The following is a 22,765-nucleotide window of genomic DNA, read 5'->3' on the forward strand; positions in this document are numbered from 1 at the left end:
CAGCTTGCTCCAAGCCCCTGTGTCCAACCTGGCCTTGAACACTGCCAGGGATGGGGCAGCCACAGCTTCTCTGGGCACCCTGGGCCAGCGCCTCAGCACCCTCACAGGGAAGAGCTTCTGCCTAAGAGCTCATCTCAGTCTCCCCTCTGGCAGGTTAAAGCCATTCCCCTTGGCCTGTCCCTAAAGGCCCTTGTCCAAAGCCCCTTTCCAGGTTTCTTGTATGTTTCCACTCTATAGGCAGGGCCCAAAAGCAATGCACACAAGGTTATCCACAGGGAATCCACAGGGGCTGCATCCCTGCCCTCCAGAGGTGGGCTGGAAAGGGGCTCACCAGAGTGCTGTGACTGCAGCCATCCCCATCCCCTGCAGCATCCCTGTGCCCTGGACGTGGCTGCAACTGGATTGGCTTTGGCACGCTGTAGCTCTCTGGACGGTGTGCCGGTGACCTTGGAGAGGTCAGGGCTTCCCCAGTTCTCCTGCAGTGCGCCGGGCCGGCAGTGTGCCGGAGCCGTGCCAGAGCCAGGCAGCTTTCCCGCAATGCCACCAGTGAAGCGAGTTCTTCATGTCTCAGCCCCGTGGCCCCAGCCAGGGTGCCACATCCACAGTGCTAGGGCTGGGAGGGAAAAGTATTCCCTGCACCCAGCGGATAAAACACAAGGGAGCTCCACTGTGCCAGCGCCCGCTGTTTCCCCCTTGGTGCCTGCCCCATGGCCACAGTTGCTGTCCTGGCCAGGCACCCAGCTCCTGCTGCACTGGCAGGGGACAGCTGGGGTGGCAGATGCCACTGCAGGACTTGTGCTGCCAAACCCCCCTGTCAGGACAATGTGCCCCCGAGCTGGGTTGGGGGTTTGGGGTCCCTGGACCTGCTCCTCCCCTCTCCCTCAGCCTTGTGCAGCCTCAGAGCTTGGCCATGGGGAGGGAGATTCCCACAATGCACTGGGGGGGATGCCTGTGATCAGTGGGGGAGTCTGTGGGACTTTGCCGGGGGGCTGGCTGTGCCAGGGGGCTGTGCCATGGGACTGTGTAGGGCTGCAGGACTATGCCATGACACAGGCCTGTGTCGTGGGGCTGTGCTGTGGAGCCATGTAATGGAATGCTGTAGGACCCTGCCGTGCCATGGGGCTGTGCTGTGCCGTGGGGCAGGGCAGGGGCAGTGGTTCCAGCAGAACAGGGCCAGGACCGGAACCCTCTGACTGCAGCTGCAGAGCTGGAGTGTCCCCCCACATCCCTTCTCCTTCCTCCTTCCTCCTGCCTTCCTCTTGCCTTACCTTCCATTTCCTTCCCTCCCTCCCTGTCATCTCTTTCTCTCTTTCCTTGGTTGAATTTTCTTCTTTCTTTTGTTCTTTTTCCTTCTCCTTCTCTTCCTCATTTCTTCTCTTTTTTTCCTTTTCCCTTTCCCTTTCTCTCCACTTTCATTTCTTCCTCCCTTTCTAGTTACCCTCCCCACCCTTCCCTCCCTCCCTCTCTCCCTTTCTCCCCCTCTTTCCTGTCCCTCATCCTCTCCTGCATCTGCACCCCTCGGTCCCCCCACTCCACGGCAGAGGCACTAAGTGCCAGCATCCTGGAGGGGGTGTCTCACAGAGGATGTGGGGGTCTCAGCCATCCCTTTGTCCACCCTGCTCCCGTCCCTTTGTCTGCTGCCATCTGTGCTCTGCAGGCGCCGGCAGCCCTGGATGAGGCCCAGGCCTGGCAGGGCTGAGCGAGGGGGTGACCAGGCCCCGTGTCCCCCCCCCGGGGCCACTGCTGCCGGGGTCAGCCAAGGACAAGTGCTCTGGCTCAGCCTCCCGGGCCGGCTGCAGGCTGGGACGTGGCAGCGGGTGCATGGTGTGACCCCCCCGCCACCCTGGGGGACATCTGCAGCCAGGACCTTCCCGGGGCTCAGCATGGGAAGGAGGAGCTGGCTGAGAGCAGGCTGAGACCCAGCAAACTCATCTCATGCCCCAGGGAAGGAAGGGGGATGGAAGGGGAGGCGGGGGGTTGTAGGGAGCATGGCAGAGAGGTCTGGTGCTCCCGGCATGCTGGCTGAGCTGGGATTTAGCTGGAACACAGAGTGTTTCTCTGGGGATTATCTAAAGGAGGTTACACAAGCGGCGCTGGTCCGGGTTTTACATAAGGGCCATGGGGCCACTGTGGGGTGGGGGGTGCTGGGGGTCTTGCAGGGAGAGACTGCAAATCACACACACCCCCCCTCTGCAGCTGCTGCCATGCAGCACTTGGACTCCCTCAGGTCTCCGAGTGTCTCCAGTCCTTGACCAGAACTGGAGACAGTTGGAGACCAGGAGCAGGAGCATCATTCTGGGCCCTACTGATGCTCCCCGTAGGGAAGGGCCAGGCAGAGGCATGGCAAGGGGAGCTGTCCTGGGTTAACACCATTGCAGGGGGCCCTGCCCCAGCCCCAGGGGTAACTGAGGCAGTGGTGCCGAGCCCTCTGCTGTCTCCTGGCCTGTTGGTAACAGAGCTGGAGGAGGAAACCTGCTGCCCTCCCCAGGGGGAAGGGGTTCCACCAGCCCCCAGCACCCTTCAGCTGCTGCACCCGCACCTTACAGCAGTCCCTGTGCCCATCAGTGCTGCGGCACAGTGCCAGGGCTCTTCAGCAACCCTGGGGGTACCCAGCCTGCATGGACCCCCCAGATCCTGCCCAGGAGCTGTTCCCATGTGCTGAGGCCCCAGGGAGAGTCTCTGTGGGGCTGGTGGCACGGTGCCGGGATCCATAATTCAATGGGTGGCATCGGTCCAGGGGCCGGGAACGCGGACAGCCCTCACCCTGCCTCAGGGCACAGACTTTGCTCTTTCCAGCAGAGATGGGATCGACCTGTTTGGGCCCCTCCGTGCACTGAACCCCACAGTCTCACATCAGGACCCCCCCATCAACCCTCAGCCCATCATTTGGTGGTGCAGAGAGTGCGAGGTTGTCCCCCACCCGTGAGGCTGGGGTGCTCCCAGCCTTCTTTCACCTTCCCAATGCAACTGAAGCACTTGTTGGGTGGTGGATTTGGGCTGTCTCCCCCAAAAACACATCCCTTGGAGGTGGGAGGAAGGAGGCTGCCATTTTAGAGTGGGCCAGCAGGCCCCAGGCAGCCCTCACATGGCGGCGAGAGCAGAGTTTCGAGGAGGCAGCCAGAAATGTGCTGGCAAGATCACCCAGCCCCACCATGGGGGGTCCTGAGCCCGCAGCCCCCCTCCTGGCACCCACAGCCCTCCATCTGCGGGGACACGAGGGGTGCCAGGAGGGGACAGCCCTGCTGGCAGGCCTCAGAGGTCCCGAGAGCCCCCAGGTGCTGCTGGGGTACCATGGCTGGAACCAGGGGGCTTGGCTTGGGGGATGCTCCCTTGGGATCAGGATCAGGGGATGATGCTGGTGGAAGGATGTGGGGGACACCTGGGGGTGTACCCAGCGCAAGCGAGTGGCCCTGTCGGGTGCCTGGGTGCTACAGAGGACACGCTGAGGTGGCTTTGGGGGGAGCAAAAGGCTGTGCCAACCATGCTGGGAGAGCAAAGGTCCATGTGGGGCAACTGGGGGTGAGGAAAGGTCCGTGTGGGGCATCATGGGGTGAGCAGGGGCCATGTGGAGTATCTGGGGGAGAACAAAGGTCCATGTGGGGCATTTGGGACAAGCAGGGTCCATCCCAGGACAAGCAGTCGTGGGAGGTCCCATGGGCCATGTGGAAGCCACCAGCTCTGGTGGGATCCTAACGCCCCAATTCCCCCTCGGGGAGTGAGCAGGGACCGGGGTGCCCCGAGGCAGTGTTGGGGAGGTCACGGGGCTGCAGCCACCGCCCCGCGCCTTGGCCCGGCTCCATCGCTAACGGCTTCCAGAGCTGCCGCGACGGTTGTTGTTGTAAGAGGCGAGGAGGGGCCATGTCCGGCCGCGTGGTGCCCATGAGTGTGCCGGGGGGGGGGGGGGCCCGGCCACCCCATGCCTGTGCCCCCCATGCACTGGAGTATTCATCGGCCTTCAGAACAACGGGGGGCGGAAGGAAAATGGAGAGAAGGAATTGCGAGGAAACCCCTCCCGAGGCACTGCCGCGGGAATCGCTGCTCCCTAAAATGGCTGCCCTGGGGAAGCCGCAGGCGTGGGCAATGGCGGGCACGGGGCTGGCTGGCACTGGGCCGCAGTGCTAGTGTGGGATGGCTGCCAGCGGGGAAGGGGCTGCCAGGCCGGCGCGGGCAGCAGCGGTGGAGGAGCCTTGGGAACCAGGGAGGGAGACAAAATGGCGGCGCTTGGCATTGGTGTCCAGCAGCCCCCAGGACATGGGGTGGGAGCGGACGCACTGTGTGTGTGTGTGAGGGGCTGGGGGGCACGGGCTGAGAGGGGCAGGGAAAACCGGGGAAGAAAAGGGAAAACTGGGCAAAGCCCAGCCAAGGCGCAGCGGGAGGGCTGGCAGCTGTGTCCGCGCTGTTTTGGCGGTGTTGTGGCCCTTTCCCGGCATCAGCCAAAGCTGGGGAAGAGGAACACTGGAGGCCAGCGGGTGGGAGGAGGAGGAGGAGGATGGGGAGGCAGGATGGAGGATGAGGAGAGAGGGGGAAACGTGGCAGAAAGTTATGAAAGGGATCTGGGGGCTGGCGAGTGCCCTGCCCTGGGAAGGAAGGATGCTCACAGTAAACCACGGGGACCCAGGGCACATTGGCTATGCCATGCTGCACCGTGCCGTGCTGTGTCATGCCGGGGTGTGCCAGTGCTGCTGATCTCAGCGCCTGAAAGAGCTTTTTGCATCTAAAGCTAAAAGGGTGTTCAAGGAGTAGGAGCAGGCGCTGTCCCACTGCCCTCTGAGGGGCTCGGAGGAGGCAGAACAAGGTGCTGTGGAGTGACAGAGGCGATGCCTGGCAGTGGCGGCACTGCCCGAGCTGGGTGGCAGCAGCAAGGAGGGAGGAGGGGAGGCAGGAGCAAGGCCAGGCAGCTGTCACTGCCTCAGGGCAGGACAAGGGCTGTGGGCTCCTCTCACATGGCAGCACAAGGGTGTCCCTGTTCCTGTCCCTGTTCCTGCCCATAGCGAGGGATGCCTATGGTGGCTCTTCCCTGGTGGCTGGGGAAGTGCCAACTTGGCCCTGGACCTTCTGCCAGACCGTGCCTCGGTTTCCCCACGCCGCAGAGCAGTGAGGGGGGCTGCTGGGGCAGGGAACCAGTGCGTACCCCAAGTTTGCACCGGTGCCTCATCCTGGTGGTATTTTTCCCCCTTGCAGACGCAGAGCAGAGCAGCAGCCCCCGGACGGGCATTGGCTCGGATCAGGAGGACAGCAAACCCATCACGCTGGGTGAGAGCAGGGCTCAAGGGGCAGCATTACATCGGCTTTGGGGATGTTGGGGTGCTCTCAGGCTTTACCACAAGACAGTGTGGAGCAGAAGGGGTGCTTCTGTCCTGTCCTACCCCCCATCCACAGAGCTCCCTACTCTCTTCCCGCACAGATTCCACAGACTTCCAGGAAAGCTTCGTCACCTCAGGGGTGTTCAGCGTCACCGAGCTCATCCAGGTGTCCCGAAGTGAGTGCCACCATCATGCCACCAATGCCCCCAGGCTGCCTGGAACCGGCAGCATCCCAACTGTTCCCCATCCCAGATGTTGTCTGACCCCACCCCGATCCCGTGATCCCTCTCTCTCCCTGCAGCACCGGTGGTGACAGGCACGGGTCCAAACTTCTCTCTTGGGGAGCTCCAGGGCCACCTGGCCTATGACCTGAACCCCTCCAGCACTGGCATGCGGAGAACACTGCCCAGCACCTCTTCCAGCGGGTACGTTATCCTGGGACCACACTGGTGTGGTACTAGGTGATGCTGGGGCAATGCTGGGGTGATGCCAGAGTGAACCCGAGCCTGGCCATGGGCCACTGCCCATCTCACTGTGATGGAGGCACAGGGCAGGTTGTGTCCTGCCACAGGCTGGAGCTGATTCCTCCCCTACCCACCCAGGAGCAAACGGCACAAGTCGGGGTCCATGGAAGATGACATCGACACCAGCCCGGGGGGCGAGTACTACACCTCCTCAAACTCCCCCACCAGCAGCAGCCGCAACTGGACAGAAGATATGGAAGGGGGTAAGTGCTTCCTTACAGGCGCCTCCCTATAGGTGCCCCTCTGCTGATACAGGGCCCCCCAGCCAGGTCACTATTGTCTGTCCTCCCCTTTGAGAGCCTGGGGTTGCTTTAGGGTGCTCAGATCAAAGCATGAGCTGGCTGGAGGGGCTGTGGGGTTGCTGTAGACCCCCCCACCAAGACGCAGGCTCTCTATAGGGTCAGCCCAGTGCCCCAGCCCCACACCAGCCCCTCCCAGCCCCACGGCAGCTGCTTCTGCTGTGGGCAGCAGCTCTCTTGCTTTCTTGGCATTTTTTCTGTTGGTTTTTTTTTTCCTTTCCTGTCTAGACAGCCCCAATTAGCTGTTCATTAAGAAAGGGGGGGGGGGGGGCTGGGCTAATTAAAGCGATGCTGCGGGGCTGGCAAGGCGGCTCCCACACCCTGGGGTGCCTTTGCAGGCCGGGGAGCCCTCATCTTCCCCCCTCTTCGGCTCTTATCCTGCTTCCCTGCACCCCAAACAGTGGGGCAGAATCCATCCCGGCCTTCCCAGCACTGGCAGAGCCTGAAGGGTGCCTGGCTTTGGGGGACTGGAGGCAATCTGGGGAGAGCAAGCCCTGCCCCAGGAGGGTGCCCCATAGGTGCTGGGGATAGTGACCCATCCTTCACCACCACTGTGCCCATGGGCCTGGTGGGTCCTCAAAGAGATGTCACCCCCTGCCCAAAGCATTGCCTGAGGGTATGCATGGCAGGTTGGACTGTGCAGGGGTGCTCCTGTTCCCTGTTGGTGGCCTGATCCGGGACAGGAGGGAAGGGGGCAGCAATCCCATACAGGATGTTCCAGGAAATCCTCCTAAACACCAGCTGAGAAGAGGCTAAACCCATTATCAGGCCTTGGCCAAATGGCCAGAGCTAAAGTCATGGTGATGGGGGAGAGTGGGAGGCACTCACTGTCCCCTCCCGCTCTGCCCCAGCTTCCGGCACTGCCGGAACCCCAGCCCCAGGAGTCCAGAGGGGCACCCATGGGAGCCCCTGATTTTGCCCCCTGGGTAGGCACCCGCACATGCAAACACACGTGTGCAGACAGGCATAGAGGTACACAAACGCCCGTGCATGAGCACATGCCTGCACATGCTACATGTGTTTATGTGCACACCTGTGGTAGGTCTATAGAGCTGCCCACATCCATGCACACCCTCACTCATGTGCACACACATGTGCACTCGTGCTGAGCCTGTCCTCAGGGAGCCCCTCATCCCAGGATCGAGCTGGGTGCCGGGCTCTGACACTGCACCCCGTTTTGCCTCAGGCATCTCCCCCACTGTGAAGAAGACAGAGATGGACAAGTCCCCCTTCAACAGCCCGTCACCCCAGGACTCCTCACCCCGTCTGAGCAGCTTCACGCAGCACCACCGTCCCGTCATCGCAGTGCACAGCGGTGAGTGTCCTAGCAGGGAAACCAAGGCATGGAGCCAGTTGGTGAGCAGTGTGGGGCTGGGGCAGTGGCTGGCTTCTGGTGACACTGGGGGTCCCCCTCTTCCCATTGTCGCCTGCAGGTATCGCTCGAAGCCCACACCCATCATCTGCACTGCATTTCCCCACGACCTCCATCCTCCCCCAGACGGCCTCCACCTACTTCCCCCACACGGCCATTCGGTACCCACCTCATCTCAACCCGCAGGACCCACTGAAAGATCTCGTCTCACTGGCCTGTGACCCGTCCAACCAGCAGCCTGGACCGGTAAGGATGTGGCCCCATCCTTGCATCCCATCACTGAGCTCGCCGTGGGGCTGAGGTCTGCTGCATCCCCTTGATTGGGGTGATGTGTGAATGCCCCATCCCTGGCAGTGTTCAGCGTCAGGTTGGACAGGGCTCGGAGCAGCCTGCTCTAGCAGAAGGTGTCCCTGCCTGTGGCAGGAGGCTGGATATGGATGAGCTTTAAGGTCCCTTCCAACACAAACCATTCCGTGATTTTATGATTGTCTGCCACCGTCGCCGTCACGACCACCACAGTTGGGGGTCAGGGTGCTCTGGTGGCACTTCGGTGCCAGCACCCAGCCTGGTAGGGTGTTGGACAGGGCTGGGCAGCCATGCATTGGTTTGGGAGTGCGGTTGCAGCTGGTCAGTGTTGATAGCTTGGTTCTCTGGTGATGGAGGGCAGACAGGGCAGTGGGTGCTGGGGCTGAGCCATTGGCTGGGGCTGGGGTTATCTGTGGGAGCAGGGAACGTGTGACCATTGCCTAAGAGCCACTGTCTGCCAGCGTGCCGGGGGACTGATGGGCTCTTTGTGCCCAGGTTCTGGCTGGTGACCCATCAGCCCTGTCCCCGCGGTGCCATGTCCCCATCGGGTGGCAGGGCCACACTGAGCTGCTGTGTGCTGTCCCTCATCCCAGCACCCTGCACACCCAGCACTCAGCACATCTAGCACCCCATGCACCCCACATGCCACATATCCAGCACCCCCATAAAGCACAATGTACACCCAGCAGCCAGTGCCTGCAGCACCTAGTGCACCCAGCACCCCTCACACCCAGCACCCAGCACACGCACTATCCTGCACACAGCACCCAGTGCCCCCAACATGCCATGCACCCATCACCTCATGCACCCTGCACCGCACACACCCACCCCCTGCTCCCTTTGTGCCTGCAGCCAGGGCCTAGGAGTGGCTGCATTCCCCACTCCCTGCCCTCCTGTGCCCCCATTGTGCCCCACAGCCACAGAGGTTCTTGGGGAGCTCATCTGAGCTCTGTCCAGCACCCGGTGAGGCCTGATGGCAGGGTAAAGGGGCACATCTGCTCTTCTCCCCATGCAGCAGCTCAGTGATGGGGCTAGCAGAGACTGGGTCAGGAATAGGGGGGAGCTGGTACTGGGGCCTTCGATGCCACCATGGGGTGCCCCATCCCCTCACAGCACCCTGGCTCTGGCATGCGCCGCCATGGGGTGGGGGATGTGGCCCCCCCCCAAAGACCACCCTGACCCCCGTGCTTCTCACCCCTTCATGATTCCCCTGTGGCTGGCGCCGACCGTTCAGGGCTGCTCTGAGACCCATCAAACCTGTGCCAGTGGTGAGGGATGCTCTGTGCGGGTGCCAACTGGCACCAGGCGCTCCCGGGCCGGCTTTTGCTGGTGCTGCCCCTGCTTCCTAATGGCTTGTGCTGTTTGTTTTTCTGTCTGTGTTGTGTCCCCAGTTAAATGGAAGTGGTCAAGTGAAAGTGCCCAGCCACTACTTGCCCCCGCAGATGCTGGCGCCGCCACCTCCCCCTGGCATGCCCCGCTTGGCCGTCTCTCCTGACACCAAACCCACCACGACAACTACCGAGGGAGGGACGACCTCGCCGACATCACCCAGTAAGCACCCCGCGGCGCCCACCCCTCTCCCCGGCCCGGCTGGCCCCCTCCTCTTGCAGCCCCCCCAAAGCGTGTTTCCCCCTTGTCCCCGGTGCTGCTGGGGGGGACGTTGGCGGAGGTGGGCTCCCCGCAGCCGGTGAGAGGGCGGCAGCTGGCACCGATGAGTTTGCTGGGTCTCAGGCAGGTCGGAGCGGGCAGGGTTTGGGCAGGAGGCTCTTGTGTGTCCCCACCAAGCTGGGGGGGCCCTGCACTGGTCCCATGGACCGGATGGAGCCCCGTGTCATTCTGAGCCTACGCCCTGCCCAAACCCCTCCCGGCACAGGCAGGGCTTGCCAAGGGAGGCAGTTGCCTCTCCATCCCTCAGAACGCGGTGGTGCTGCTGGTGAGGCAGGGACCGGCTGAATGGCTGTGGTGCTGGAAGGGTGCTGGGCTGTGCTGCATGGGGCTGTCATCCTCACTCTGCCACCAGGGTCCCCAGCTTTGGGTCCCTCATCTGATCAGGGGCTGTGAAGCAACTTGGGTGCAGAGCACCTAAAGAGCCCCTGGGGGACCATTCGTTAGCAGCGGTCACTGACAAGCTCATCGTTTAGATGGCCTCAGTGCCTTGGCCAGGAGGAGTTTGGGGTCACAAAGGGGAGACGCTGGTGTCACCTCCGGCCTGGCATCGGGGCATGTGCTGTAGTGGTGGGACACTGCTACCATCATCATGGTGTGCATCACCATGATCGACGAGAGTGTTCCTGTCCCCATCTTGCTGTATCTGTGGGACTCTTGGTACCCAGAGAGGCTGCCACGTCCCTGGAGACAGGCCACAGCTGGATGCCATTGGTATGGAGGATACATGGCATGACATGGAGGGGAGAGCTCTGGGTGGTGTGGCCCAGCCAGTGACGGGACCATGTCCACAGGGAGGGACTGGGCAGTGACAGTCTCCCCTTGTTTCAGGGAAGGATGCACACTGGGTGTCCCCAAGGAGCACAGGGGCCAGCTGGCTCTGAGTGCCCCCCCCGCTCCTGATGGGTCTCAGGAGCTCAGCAGGGGTGGGAGTCCCACTGCTGGACCCCTACCTAGCTGGGGGTGGAGGTGGCAATGGGGCGATGTGGCCAAGTGGAGTTGGTGGCTCCTGTTGCGCTTGCCCCACAGCACTGCACTGGCACCCCAAGGGTGCCCCCAGCCAGCCATTACCACAAAGCCACCCCTCCAGAGGGCACAGGCACAGTAGGCACAGCATCCCTGACCTCTACGTACTGCCAGGACAACACCAGGCACGTTGCCTCGCTGCCAGCTCCATGTGCCTGGGACGCCTGTCCCAGCAGTGCCAGGCAGTGGCAGGACAATGGCGATGCCACCGGCAGCCCCGTTAATGAGCTCTCGTTTGTTCCCCAGCCTACTCTGCACCAGGCACGCCCCCTGCGAACCGTTCCTTCGTGGGATTAGGACCAAGGGATCCTGGGAGTATCTATCAGGCACAGGTGAGAGTGGGGAAGCTGCTGGGGGGACCCTCCTGCCTTCACCCTGGGCACCGCCATTGTGGCATCGCCGTTGTGGGCATCGCTGTTGTGGGCACGGCCATCGCAGGCATCACCGCCGTGGGTGTCTCCATTACGGCATTGCTGCAGTGGTGGGCATCACTGCTGTGGGCATTGCTGCCATGGGTGTCACCAGCATGGCATTGCCACTGTGGGCACTGCTGCTTTGGGCATTGCTGGCTTGACATCACCGCTGTGGGTGTCCCCATTATGGGTATTGCCCTTATGGGCATTGCCACCATGGCATCCCCACCATGGCATCTCCACCTTGGGATTGCCACCATGGGAATCCCCAGCTGGTGCCTGAGCCAAGGCCACAGGTGCTCCTGGTGACTTGTGGCCACCAAATGTCCCCCATGGCAGCGGGAGGTCTCTGCCATGCCCACAGCTGGCACCACACACAGCATCCCTGCACGAGGGGCACTGGGGCCATGTGTCCCTTCCCCAGGCAGACACAGACACCCTGCCCTTCCCGCTCCAGCTGTGGTGGGATGTGGCACGCATCTTTCCCGGGAATCTTCACTGGTGCTGGGTGTGTTGAACCGGCCGTGGGTGAGGCACCGTGGGCAGTGCCATGGGCCAGCGCTAGCACCTTGTGCCTCGCTTGTGCTACAGGTTGCACAGCCTCAGTGGTCTCCTCAGGAGCAGTGTCGCGATGCAGTGGGATGGAGTGTGGATGGCGCCGTGGGGGGAGTGAGGACTTGGGGGGCTGAGCCGTTCCATGGGGCACCCAAGGGTGCTGTGCTGTGCCACAATGCCCAGGGCCCATGAGCTGGGGCACCCCAGGAGTGCTGTGCAGTTGCTGGTGGCAAACACCGGGGTCTTGCTCTGACCAGAGTGCCCTGCCTCAGTTTCTCCAAAGGACAGAGTGGGGTGGGCACCTGGAGGCTTTTGCATCCCTAAAGAGAAGACATGGGGTGCTAGGGTCCCTGCACCCCAAACCCTGTGAGGTTCACTGTACCTGTCCCTGTGCATGTGTGTCCAGATGCACTCCAGGAGCCTCCCCAGGGCGGAAGGATGCTGTGCCTGAGGAAACTGAGGCACAGGGGGGACAAAGTGGGTGTCCCATGTTCCCAGGAGCGGTGGCTGAGACCTGCTGCTCTCTGGTCATGTGTGGTGGGGCTGGGAAGGGTTAAGGGAAGCAGCGGCTCCGAGCTGTCTCGTTGCCAACGGAAACCAGACATGAGGTAATCGGGAATGAACTTGAACTTGGGGCTGGAGATGGGGGGGAGATACAACAGGAGGGTGGTAGGGGCCACCCGGCAGGGTCCCCAGTTCTGCCACCCCTCTGCTTGTCCCCAGGCAGGATGCTTTCCCTGCGGAGCATCGCCTTGGCCACCAAGGACAGGGGGGCACTGAGTGAACTCGGTGCAGGAATGAGGCAGTGAGAGGAGCATGGGGGCAGCGTGGGGACACAGGGTAACGCCAGGCTTTCTCCTCTCTCCCGGCAGTCCTGGTACCTGGGATAACCGCCGCCGTGCCGCCCCTTCGCCTCCCTTCTCTGCTTTAGGCACCCCCAGAGGAACATCCCTGAGCACCAGGCCCAGCCTTGTGGTGACGACGGAGAGCGTGGACTCACGATGACAACGACGACAACGACGACGACAAGCAAAACCCACACCCGAAGGAAAGAGTGAGGGAAAGGAAGAAGGAAAAGGGTCAAACTTTTTCAAAACAGAAAACAAAAAAACCCACGCAAGCAACACCCCCCAACCCAAGAGGATCCCAACTTTCCCCCACCCCCGGAAAACAAAGAAACACACACGAAAGAAAGAGAGAAAAAAAACACTATTATTTGCCCCCCTCGGCTGGCGCTACCCGAGACCTGACACAACTCGTGCCAGCGATGCTCCTGCAGCGCCTGAGCCCCAGCGGCTGCCGACTCCCTCGGTCCTGCCTCCATGTGAGTAGAAAAGATCAAACCCCCTTTCGCCGTCCCCCCACCCGGACACACACAGACTGTCAGGGGAGCCCGGGGTGTGACACGGTGACATGGTGCTGCAGTGGCCGGGGCTTGGCTTGTCATGACTTTCACAGAAGGAAGGGGGCCGGGGGTTCCCGTCCCCCCCCTACCGTGTCCCCGTGTCCCCCACACGTGTCCCCACCCCGGGGGGGGGCGGGGGGAGCTGTGATGAGGGTACACATCCGTGTGTCTGAGCTATGCATTCCTGTGGACAGGTACGGGGGGGGGGGGAGCCATTGTGTTGCACATTTGTAGGAAATGCACTTTGAAGAGGGATTGGTCAAAAAACAAAGAGAAGAAAAAGAATAAAAGAAAAAAAGTCACAAAAAAGGAGGAAAAAGAAGAGGAGGACGAAGAGGAGGAAGAAACGGAGCCCCCGGCCCGGCCTTTGGCTGCTTTGGGGTTTTTTGGGATTTTTTCTTTTTTTAATGCCAAGGGCAGAGCCCCCCTTGCACCCCCCAAACCCCCCTGCACCCCAAAGCCGCCTCCGCACCCCCCACCCTGCGCCAAGTGCCTGAACTGCTGCAGTGGAAGGGACACGGACCCGGAGAACCCCCTTAAGGATCCCCCCACTGTGGGGGGAAGTGCTGGAGGAAGCCCTCATCCAGCGCGGGGGAGGAGGACAATAAGGAAGACCCCCGGTGTCCCCCCGGAGCAGACTGGTGTTTCCCCCCGGTGCCGCAGGGGACAGCCCACGGGGGTGATGGAGAGAAGTCACTGTGGGATGTGCGGGATGGCAGCGATGGCAAAGCCAAACCCTCCCCCGGCTCTCGAGGGAAGGAAAAGGGCTCGATGGAGGAAATCCCTGGAGAGGAGAAGACATCTAAAACGAGAAGAAAAAGGAGAAAACCCGCAAGAGAACAAGAGAAAACAGCAAAAGAAGCACTTGGCGGCAACGGAGCCCTCTTTCGTTTGGGGTTATTTTTTACAGATCTGAGAAAAGCATTAGGAAAAAAAAAAAAAAAAAGAAAAAAAAAGAAAAAAAAAAGAGAAAAAGAGGAAGAAAAAAAAAAAAAAAGGACAAAACCCCCTGTTTATAAGTGCATGGTGCTTTACCAGGACCTGGCGACCCGGCTCGGCCCCGCCGTGCTGGCGATGCTGTGCATGGCAGAGTGTAACCGGCTCGACCTTCCCCTCAGCAACAAAGAGGAAAAAAAAAAAACCACCAAAAAAAACACAAAAAAAAATCTGTATAAAAGAAAAAAAAAAAAAAAAAAGGGCGAAAACCCGAAAAAAAACCGCAAGAAAAAAAAAATAACAACAGATCCATGTTTTCCTAATTTGCACGAAGTTTTCTACCACAAGATGTGCCTTTGCCTTCGGAGCCTCAGTATTACCGGGCCCGGTGCCGGGGCGCGGGAGCCGCTGCATGCCCGGGGCCCCCCCCCGCCTCCTGCATGGCTTCTTCTTGGCCGGAAAATTCCCCTTTTTCTCTCTTTTATTATTATTATTATTATTATATTGTTATTATTTTTTTTTAACCCATTTTCCTCCCCTTTGGAAACGTCTTCCAGTTGATGCACCCTCTGCGCCAACACACCGGAATATGCAATAGCCGCCCCCCCACCCCCCTGCTTTGCCTCTTTTTGAGGGGGGTTCCTTCCCTTTTGGGGGGGTTTCTTTTGGTTTTTGGCTTCCAGCAACCAAAGGCAGTGAGGTGGGAGGCTGCGCCCCCCTCCCTCCCCGAGCCTGGACCCTGCCAGTGCTCTGGGTCTGGACATGGCAAGATGGATGAGGATGCAGTTGGGATCCCTCATGGCTGAGCCCTCGTGGAGGGGAGGGGGGGGCAGCATCCTGACCCCCCCCTTTTGAACTGGTTTTTAGTGGGGTGCAAGGCCAAGAGGGCTGAGCCCAGCAGCTCTTGTGACAGGAATAGAACCGTGTGAATGTAGCTGTGCACCCCCCCCCCCCCCAAAAAAAGGGCTGGTGTCGGGGGAGGGTCACAGGTCACAGGCCCCCCCATCTCCATTGGCCTCATCTTGGGGGGTCAGGAGAGAACAGGCCACGAGGTCTCCTCTCGCCTGTGCAAAACCACCGAGCGGGGGGCTTGACACCCCCAAAAAATCCAGATTTTGCCTTAAAACCCACCGTCCCGCCGGCCGGAGAGACACCTCCCTCCCCCCAGCCCTGCTGAGGCTGAGGCCTGATGCGGGTTGTGACACCGATGGGCGGGCGGCACCGCGCGGCGGCGCTGCTTCGTGATGAAGAAACGTCAAAATTTGGGGCTTTTTTTTTACATTTTTGATAGTTTGGTGTTTTGTGTGTGTGTGTGTGTGTCCAAAAGTATTAGTGGGGGACGAAGGGGGGAAAAGTAGGGGGGGTCTTCCCCCCCCGGTGTGGTTTGTTGGGGGTCCCACCAAGGGGAACGTCCGTGGGAGACACTTCCTGATGCAAGGTGCAGTGTTGATGTCTGCAAAGACAATGCAAGGCGGTGGGGGGGGGATCAGCATCGAGCTGGGGGAGAGATGTTGAAATCATGGAATTTAGGGGAAAGTAAAAAAGAAAAGAAAAAAAAAAAAAGGAAAGAAAATTGGGGAAAAAGGAAAAAAAAGACAAAAGGAGGGTTTTAAGGTTTTAAAGCTTGAAAAAGGATCGTAAAATACAAAAATTAGTGGTTTTTGCAGCGGTGACAGGAGGGAGGGGGAAACTCCCCCAGGGCAGACCCCCGGCATGTGCGGGGCCTGTGGGGGAGGTGAGGAGCGCTGGCGCCCCTCGGGCTGCCCCCCCCCCCCCGGAAGCCCCCAGCTCTCCCCTTTTGCTGCCTTTGCCTGGGGCCAGCCCAGCGGCTGCGGCCCCCCCAGAACCCTCCCTCGGCAAGAAAAGCACCTTAAACATGTTAAATCAAGGCAAAAAATCATCACCTTGACACCCCCCCCCCAGCGGGGGGGGCTGGATGAGGCTTCCTATGGGGGGGGTCCGGGAGCCCACATCCCCCACGCCCCGGGGACTTTGCACTGCTCCCCCCACCCCCCCAAAGGGAATATGCAACCCCCCCCAGAGCTCTCGGAGTGGGGGAGGCTGAGGGGGGGTAGGCACCACTAATTTTTATTATTATTTCTAGTTTAATTGTTTTCCCTTTTAGTTTTTAACCCCCTCCAAGCCCCCCATCCCGCTGCGGGGGTGGGCGCAAAGCGAGGTGGGGGAGAATCCACGTATGATCCCCCCATCACTGGGGCTGCTTATGGGAAGGGATCCCATAAGATGGGGGGATGAAGGGGAGGGGTCCGCTCGACAATCACCAGGGCCCCCCCGGGGGGTTTCGTGCACTACAGCCTCTCCTCGAGGGTTTTTTTAGGCTCGTCGGCTTCAACCGTTAATTAATAGTCCTCGTGCCCTATAAATAACGCTGTACATAGGAGCTCCCCCCCCGCGCACACACATATATATATATATGGGGCTGCGGGACAGGGGGGCCCTGCGGGCCGCACGCACCTAAAGGTACTTTAAAGCGCAAAGGAATATATATATATAAATATCACTATATATATATATACATACCCCGCTATATATATATGGCGTGTCCGTTGTCGGTTTGTTTCTGGTTTGGGTTTGTTTTTCGCGTATTCTTGAGTTTGGAAGCGCTGCTATTGCGGGTGGGGGGAGCACCCATGGATGCCCCCTTGCAGCACCCGGGGATACCCCTCTGCAGCACCTATGGGTGTCCCCCCTGCAGCACCCGTGGATGCCCTCTTGCAGCACCCATGGGTACCCCGTGCAGCAGCACCCGGGGATGCCCCCATGCAGCACCCTGGGGTATCCCCCCTGCAGCACCAACGGTGCCAGCGGGCAGGCGGGAGCGGAGGTGGAACCCGGGAGGGTGCATGTGTGTGTAATGGGGGGGGACATCCCCCCCACCCCCCAAAGAGCGGCAGAAGGAGGGACCCCCCCAAAAGGCGCCTTTCGGGGGGCAGCCGGGGCCCCCTCACAAACCAAAAACCTGCCGCAGTGCCTCTGCGCTACCGGCTGCCCCGCCGCCTTTTGGGGGGGATCCTGCCCTCCGCACCTCCTCCATCCCCCCCCTGCACCCCAACCTCCCCCCCCGGGTCTCCCCCACTTTGTACCCCCCGAGCAGCTGGATTCTCGCTTCTTGCTTCACCGCAGCCGTTACTGACCCCCCGGGACCCCCTCCCCCCGGTGCATCACGATACTCGGTTCTCCCGCCGCGCAGCCGCTGCCGATCCCCGCCGCGGGGGGGTGGGGGGGTGTGGGGGGGGTGTTGGGGGCTCTGTTTGTTTTGTTTCTTTTCTTTTTCTTTTTTTTTTCTTTTTTTTTTTTTTGTTAGGTTTTGGGGTTTTTCGGTTGTTTCCCACCCTCCCCCCTATGCAAAGAAAAAAAAAAAGAGACAAAAAAGAAGAAAACAAAACAAAACAAAACAAAACAAAAACTGACACGGGAAAAAAAAAGAAAAAAAAAAAAAAGAAAAAATTAAAAATCATTAAAAAAAGACAAAAGCCAGAAAATGTACAAACATTAAACGAGCTCTGCTTCAACTCCCGCCAGCCTCCGGCCGTCCTTTGCCACCGGCACCAAGGCACCGCTGCGGTGCCCTGGGGTGTATTGGGCTTTACTGGGATGTATTGGGATGTACTGGGAAGCACTGGGATGTACTGGGGTGGATTAGGGTGCACTGGGCTGTACTGGGATGCACTGAGCTGTGCTGGAGTGGATTGGGGTGCACTGATCTGTAGTGGGGTGCACTGGGAGCACTGGGGTTCACTGCAGCAGAGTCATGGTGGGCAATGGGTGCCCATCACCCCCTCCGGCTCAGTCAATAGGGGACACAGAGGGGTGCAACTGCGGGGTCCCACTGTCACCGCCTTGCTCAAGTGACGTCATCGCCTCGCCGGTGTGACGTCGTTGCCCTCACCCGTAGGACGGCGTTGGGCCAAGTTAGGGGTCCCCACTGGCCCCGCCCCACCCAGGGGGTCCCCGGTGTCCCTGTGACACCCCCGAGGCGTGGGGCAGCCCCACAGGCCTCGTCCCGGCGCGGTGACACCAGACGGTTGACACAGGGGACTTTTACTAGGCTTCAGCTCCCCCCCGCCAGATGCAGGGGTGGAGGGTGCAGGGGGTCCTTGCGCTGCCCTCCCGGATCCACTCCTGAGGGGGATCCACGCCGGATTGCGGCTGCAGCCGGAGCACACCCACGACACCTCCCGTCCCGCAGCCGCAAAACCCGGCGCGGATTCCCGCCCCGCGGACTGGGCGGGGGGCGCGATGCCTGGTGGGGAGGTCCCGACGGCGGCGCTGGCTCACAGCGGCGTGGCTTTCTTCTGCCCTTCGCCGTCGCTCTCCTCGCCGCTGCCCTTCTCAGCCGCCAGGTTGACGCGGCCGGTGCGCTCCAGCCTGCCGGGAGGGACGGTAAATGGTGCACAGGGCCGCCACCGTGTTCTCTGGCCGTGCTCAAGGCACGCCGGGCATGTGGCCGTGCCAGCGAGGCCCCGACCGAAAGGCCCGTGGCAGCTCCGCAGCGCCCGGCCCGTGGTACCTGTTGGTCCACGGGGTGTCCTGGAGGCCGCCCTGCTTCCTGAGAGGGGATAGAGGGGTGAGCGGAGACCAGGGATGCCCTGTCCGCTCCCTGCAGCTCCCGAGCTCGGCCTCGGGCATGGCCACCCCCCCCCCCTCGGACCAACACCCCCCAACCTGCGCATCCGGAGCTTCCAGAGCCGGTTGACGAGGAGAAGGATGAAGATGATGAAGAGGAAGACAACGACTGCTGTGAGGCCAACGAGCCAGGGCTGCAGCACTTTGGGGCCAGTGTCTGCACAGCCAGGAATGGGGACAGCTTCAGAGGAGCCCCATCCTGTAGCGGATGGACTCCCCATCCCACACCACAGAGTCCCAGACATTCGCCACCCCCTGCCCACCATCTGTCCAGTGCCACCCGCCAGGGCCAGTCTGTCCCCAGGAGAGCACAGGGACAGCAGGGAGCACTGAGGGCAGCAGGTGGGTGCCCTCACATCTCTCTGCTCTGCCCCCAGAGCGGTCGCTGCCAGGGCACTGGGGCAGACTGGTCCGACTGGGGATGGGCAGTATGGGGGCACCTACCGTCCTGTCCCCAGGCGGTGGCGGTGAGCACGAGCAGGATCAGGAGCGAGAGGGGCTGCCAGGTCCTCAGCATCTTTGGTGGGAGGTCAGCAAAGGGCTGCAGCACCCTGGATCCTGCACCCCAATGTGGGTCCTCTACTACAGCCGATGACGGGCAAGTGCGGGCGCTGCTCTGTGCACCCGGGGCCAAGGGGCGGCTTTTATTGCACTCAAGAGGACAAGTGCCACCAACACCACAGCAACGTGGCTCCTGGGGAGGTGGCACCGGCACTGGTGCAGCCATGGGTCTGTGGGTGCTGGGGTCCAGCATGGGTGGATAGAGAGAGGGATGGATGGAAGGAGAGAAAGAAGGAAGGCCCAGTGCCCTCCCAGTCTATCACCTCTACCCATGGGGTGCTGCACCCCTGTCCCAGCTGGCAGTGCTGGAGCAGATCCAGGCCACTGCCCCATCCCCACGGACACAGCCCCCAACCTGTCATGCTGTGGGGACAGAGCAGCACAGGGGGACACATACAGGTAAGTGCCAGTCCGGCCCCAGCCCCCCTCAGGCCCATCCATGCCCCAGATGCATTGGCTGGTGCTGGCAGGACCCAGTCATGTCCCTGGGGAGCGCCCAGTACTGTGGGGAGCTAAACATTAACGGTGTTATCAGGAGACCTTGGCAGGGTGTAGCCCCCACCCACCGGGACACGGGAACATGGAGGCACAGGGTGCCCAGGAGCACCCCAGGGATGGACTGAGGGTACCCTACCCATGTCAACCCCTGCAGGGACATGGGGACAGGGCCCCTGCTGAAGGGGGGGTGTGAGGTGGGGAGTGCAGCCCCAGCCTGGGTTTAAGGCGGGCAGGGGGGTGTGGACAAGGCAGCCCCATCCCCAGTGCCCCCACCTGCAGCTCTGCACCCCCAAGACCAGCTTTGGGTGTCACCTGTCAGTGCCCCTGAGCTCTGCCCCATGAGGAAAGGGCACAGCCTGGCAGGGCCAGCGGGAACAAGCCCAGCCTCAGCGTCTGTGTGTCCCTGCCCACGCACGGTCATGCTGACATCGGCCTCCCTGCAGGTGCACGTGCCCGTGTGTCCATGATCACGTGTGTGTACCTGTGCCCCTGCCCCCATGCCAGGGGTTTGCATCCCCTTCACACCCCCATGTATGTAACACACGCACCCCTCCCCACGCACCCGTGCCCGGCACAGGGAATGTCCCCGCTGTCCCCAGGTCAGGGTGTCCCAGCGTTGCCCCCTCCCCATGCTCACGACAAAGGAGCAAGCGAGCAGGGACAGGGCAGGCGCGTTTATTGGGGGCAGCAATGACAGCCCCGAGACAGGGCTGCAGGAGGACCCGGCTGCATGGAGGGCTCCAGGGTGCTGGTGGTGGCAGGAGCGGGGCATCCCCCAGCTCTAGAACAGCCTCTTCTTGTGGGAGTCGATGAAGGAGATGGAGCTGCGCGGGGTGGACGGGAGCAGTCGCAGTGCGATGTCCGTGCCCGGCAGCACTCCCGCGCCTTCGCCCTCCAGCTCCCTCTCTCCCAGGGTCCCATCCTCCTCCAGCCACTCCACCTCCAGCACCGTCCCCTTGGCCGCCACCACCTTCTCCTCCTCCACTTTGGGCCCGAATGCCCAGTCTGGGGGGCAGAAATGGAGCCGTCAGCAGCACAGCCCCATAGCAAAGGCTCTGGGTGACCCCCCTCACGCAGCCCCTCACCCGGCCTCGCTGCGGGCAGCACTCACCAGCAAAATCATGCACCAGGTCCTTGATGAGGTGGCCCACAATGGCATAGGCCACCAGCAGCACCAGGGTGGCTGCCATCATCAGGTACAGCACATAGCGGGGCAGGCGGATGCTGTCCAGGGCAGGGGGTTTGTACTCCACATAGAGCACCCCATCCTCTTCAGGGGGGGACTGCAGCAAGTGCCGCAGCCCCCAGGTCCCCCTGGGGCTGGGGAGTGAGGTCCCCCCTGCCAGGGCCATCGCCAGCTCCCCCCCAGCCACCAAGGGACAGAGCATCCATGGGAAGGAGCTTAGCGCCCGCTAATCCAGGCACAGCCCTGGCGGGCTCCACCTGAGGGGGGCTGGGGAGCTGTGACGTGGCCCAGGGTATCCAGAATCTGCCCCCCTGGCAGCTCCACAGGTCCCTCCATCTCCCCAGCAGTGGGGAATCCCCCACACAGGTGGAGAACCCCCAAAAGCAGGGATGGGACGGACAACAGACACAGCCCAAAGCCTCTCCCAGTCCCCTGGGCTTGGTTAGGTCCCACGAGCAGATTGTGCAAGATGTTGGGAGCAGGCAGAGGTTGCGGTGACCTCTGCACCAGGAGGCGATGGGCAGGGTGATGGGCACCACATCCCGATGCCAAGGGGGACCCTTTGCTGTGCTGTTGCCTTCCCAGGGCTCTGTGTCAGCCCCACACATGGCAGCAGCACCCAGCACTGGCCAGGGGGGTGAAGGTGTCCATGAAGTTCAGCTCCAAGTCAGCGCTCAATGGCCAGGCCCTGCTCTGCCCTGGCACACTGGGGTGCACTGGGTTGCACTGGGGTGTACTGGGATGAGCTGCTGTACTGCAGCCCAGCTCTGCTGCACCTAGCTCACCCCTGGCCAGATCCTGGCTGCAAAAATGCCAGGTTTGTTCCAACTTGGGCTTAAAAGGCCCTTGGGGGGAGCAGAGGCAAACATTGGTGCAGATTTAGAAACAACCCTGTGTGGTCCAAGTGAACCTGGACAGGGAACGGTGGAGAGCAAAGGGTGGGAGCTGCTGACTCCAAACCACTGTAATGTCACGTTTTTGTAGTGCTGAGAAAGAGAGAGAGGTTTGGTGGCCTTCAGCCTTCATGACACACACAAGCAACCCCATCCACCACACTTGGACACGCAGGTCTGACTTGCAGTGAGCACATGGGCTACCTACAGAAGCTGTGGCTGCTCCTCCATCCCTGGCAGTGTTCAAGGCCAGGATGGACACAGGGGCTTGGAGCAAGCTGCTCCAGTGGAAGGTGTTCCTGCCCATGGCAGGGGTTGGAGCTGGAGCTGGAGGAGCTTTGAGGTTCCTTCCAACCCAAACCAGTCTGGGATTCTGTGATAAATCATTGGAAGATGAAAACTTTGGCTCTGGGGAAGGAGGACACCTGGGACACCCCATGGGCAATGCCTGCTCCCCCCCCCCCCATTCTCTCCTGCTACAGTTGGACCCAGATCTTAAACATCTTCTCCTGTTCTGTGATTCTACCCTGGCAGGCCCAGAGCTGACCCTGTGGTTGTGGGTGCTCCCCACATCTGGGCACAGGCTGTAGCACTGCGCTGGATTCCTGCTGGAGCTGCCGCTGCCAGCGCTTTGCTCCCTGCCAGCCAAGCCCTGTGTTCACAGCGGCTGCCTGGGGGTGCTGGGTGATAGCAGCAAACCCCAGCCTTAGCCCCTTCCAGGTCTGGTTAAACATGGGGGGAAGTCTGGGCAGGCTCTGCCTCACCCTGTAGCCCCGATGGCAGCGGCACTCCCTGCAGAGAGCAAAGCGCAGCCAAAGCTTCCAAACTTTGCCATGAAACAACCCCCATCCCAGGGCAAAGGCTGTGGCAAGCACAGCCCTGGCCTGCTCTGACAGGTCAGGTGAAACCCACACAGCTCCTCCAATGCAGAGGCAAGGAGGGACGCGGCTCAGCACCAGCACCACAGGTGATTTTGAGGCATCCCATCCCTACAACCTCCAGAGCAAGCACCCAAAGCCAGCCCCAGCCTCCCAGCAAAGCTCCACAGAGAAGGCAGAGCTTTTCCACACAGAGCCACCATGGCAGCACAAGCCCAGAGCAGCCCCAAGGCCCCATAAAGCCACATCAGGCTCTGACATGCTGAGCAGAGCCCACCTGGTCCCAGCCCCGAGCCAG

General features: G+C 61.2%; 3 protein-coding genes across 7 annotated transcripts in view; 1 reads left to right on the forward strand and 2 right to left on the reverse strand.

Annotated features, from left to right (window-relative positions):
* Positions 1 to 17,298, forward strand: part of NFIC (nuclear factor I C) — a 36,727-nt gene extending 19,429 nt beyond the window's left edge. For 2 of the 5 annotated variants that reach the window (XM_080633888.1, XM_080633887.1), the window contains exons 3-11: positions 5,182 to 5,253; positions 5,405 to 5,479; positions 5,605 to 5,728; positions 5,906 to 6,030; positions 7,313 to 7,441; positions 7,560 to 7,744; positions 9,196 to 9,355; positions 10,742 to 10,827; positions 12,336 to 17,298. In XM_080633888.1, the coding sequence (XP_080490014.1) occupies positions 5,182 to 5,253; positions 5,405 to 5,479; positions 5,605 to 5,728; positions 5,906 to 6,030; positions 7,313 to 7,441; positions 7,560 to 7,744; positions 9,196 to 9,355; positions 10,742 to 10,827; positions 12,336 to 12,353 (974 nt within the window). In that variant the 3' untranslated portion in view covers positions 12,354 to 17,298. The remainder of the gene's footprint in view (positions 1 to 5,181; positions 5,254 to 5,404; positions 5,480 to 5,604; positions 5,729 to 5,905; positions 6,031 to 7,312; positions 7,442 to 7,559; positions 7,745 to 9,195; positions 9,356 to 10,741; positions 10,828 to 12,335) is intronic. The other 3 variants (XM_080633889.1, XM_080633890.1, XM_080633891.1) reach the window with 3 other exon arrangements.
* Positions 17,299 to 18,099: 801 nt separating this feature from the next.
* Positions 18,100 to 18,968, reverse strand: SMIM24 (small integral membrane protein 24; the record flags this gene model as incomplete). Its single annotated transcript, XM_080634154.1, has 4 exons — positions 18,100 to 18,193; positions 18,336 to 18,374; positions 18,491 to 18,608; positions 18,896 to 18,968. 4 exons carry the CDS (start codon positions 18,966 to 18,968, stop codon positions 18,100 to 18,102), a joined length of 324 nt encoding a protein of 107 aa, XP_080490280.1.
* Positions 18,969 to 20,291: 1,323 nt separating this feature from the next.
* Positions 20,292 to 22,729, reverse strand: SMIM44 (small integral membrane protein 44; the record flags this gene model as incomplete). Its single annotated transcript, XM_080634322.1, has 2 exons — positions 20,622 to 22,729; positions 20,292 to 20,515 (listed from the first exon to the last, which is right to left on the reverse strand). The coding sequence occupies exons 1-2, from the start codon at positions 20,896 to 20,898 to the stop codon at positions 20,292 to 20,294; spliced, it is 501 nt and encodes a 166-aa protein (XP_080490448.1). The 5' UTR covers positions 20,899 to 22,729.
* Between the last annotated feature and the right edge of the window lie 36 nt (positions 22,730 to 22,765).

The sequence above is a fragment of the Psittacula echo genome (genome assembly GCF_963264785.1).
Source record: "Psittacula echo genome assembly, chromosome: 24".
NCBI lineage: Eukaryota > Metazoa > Chordata > Aves > Psittaciformes > Psittacidae > Psittacula > Psittacula echo.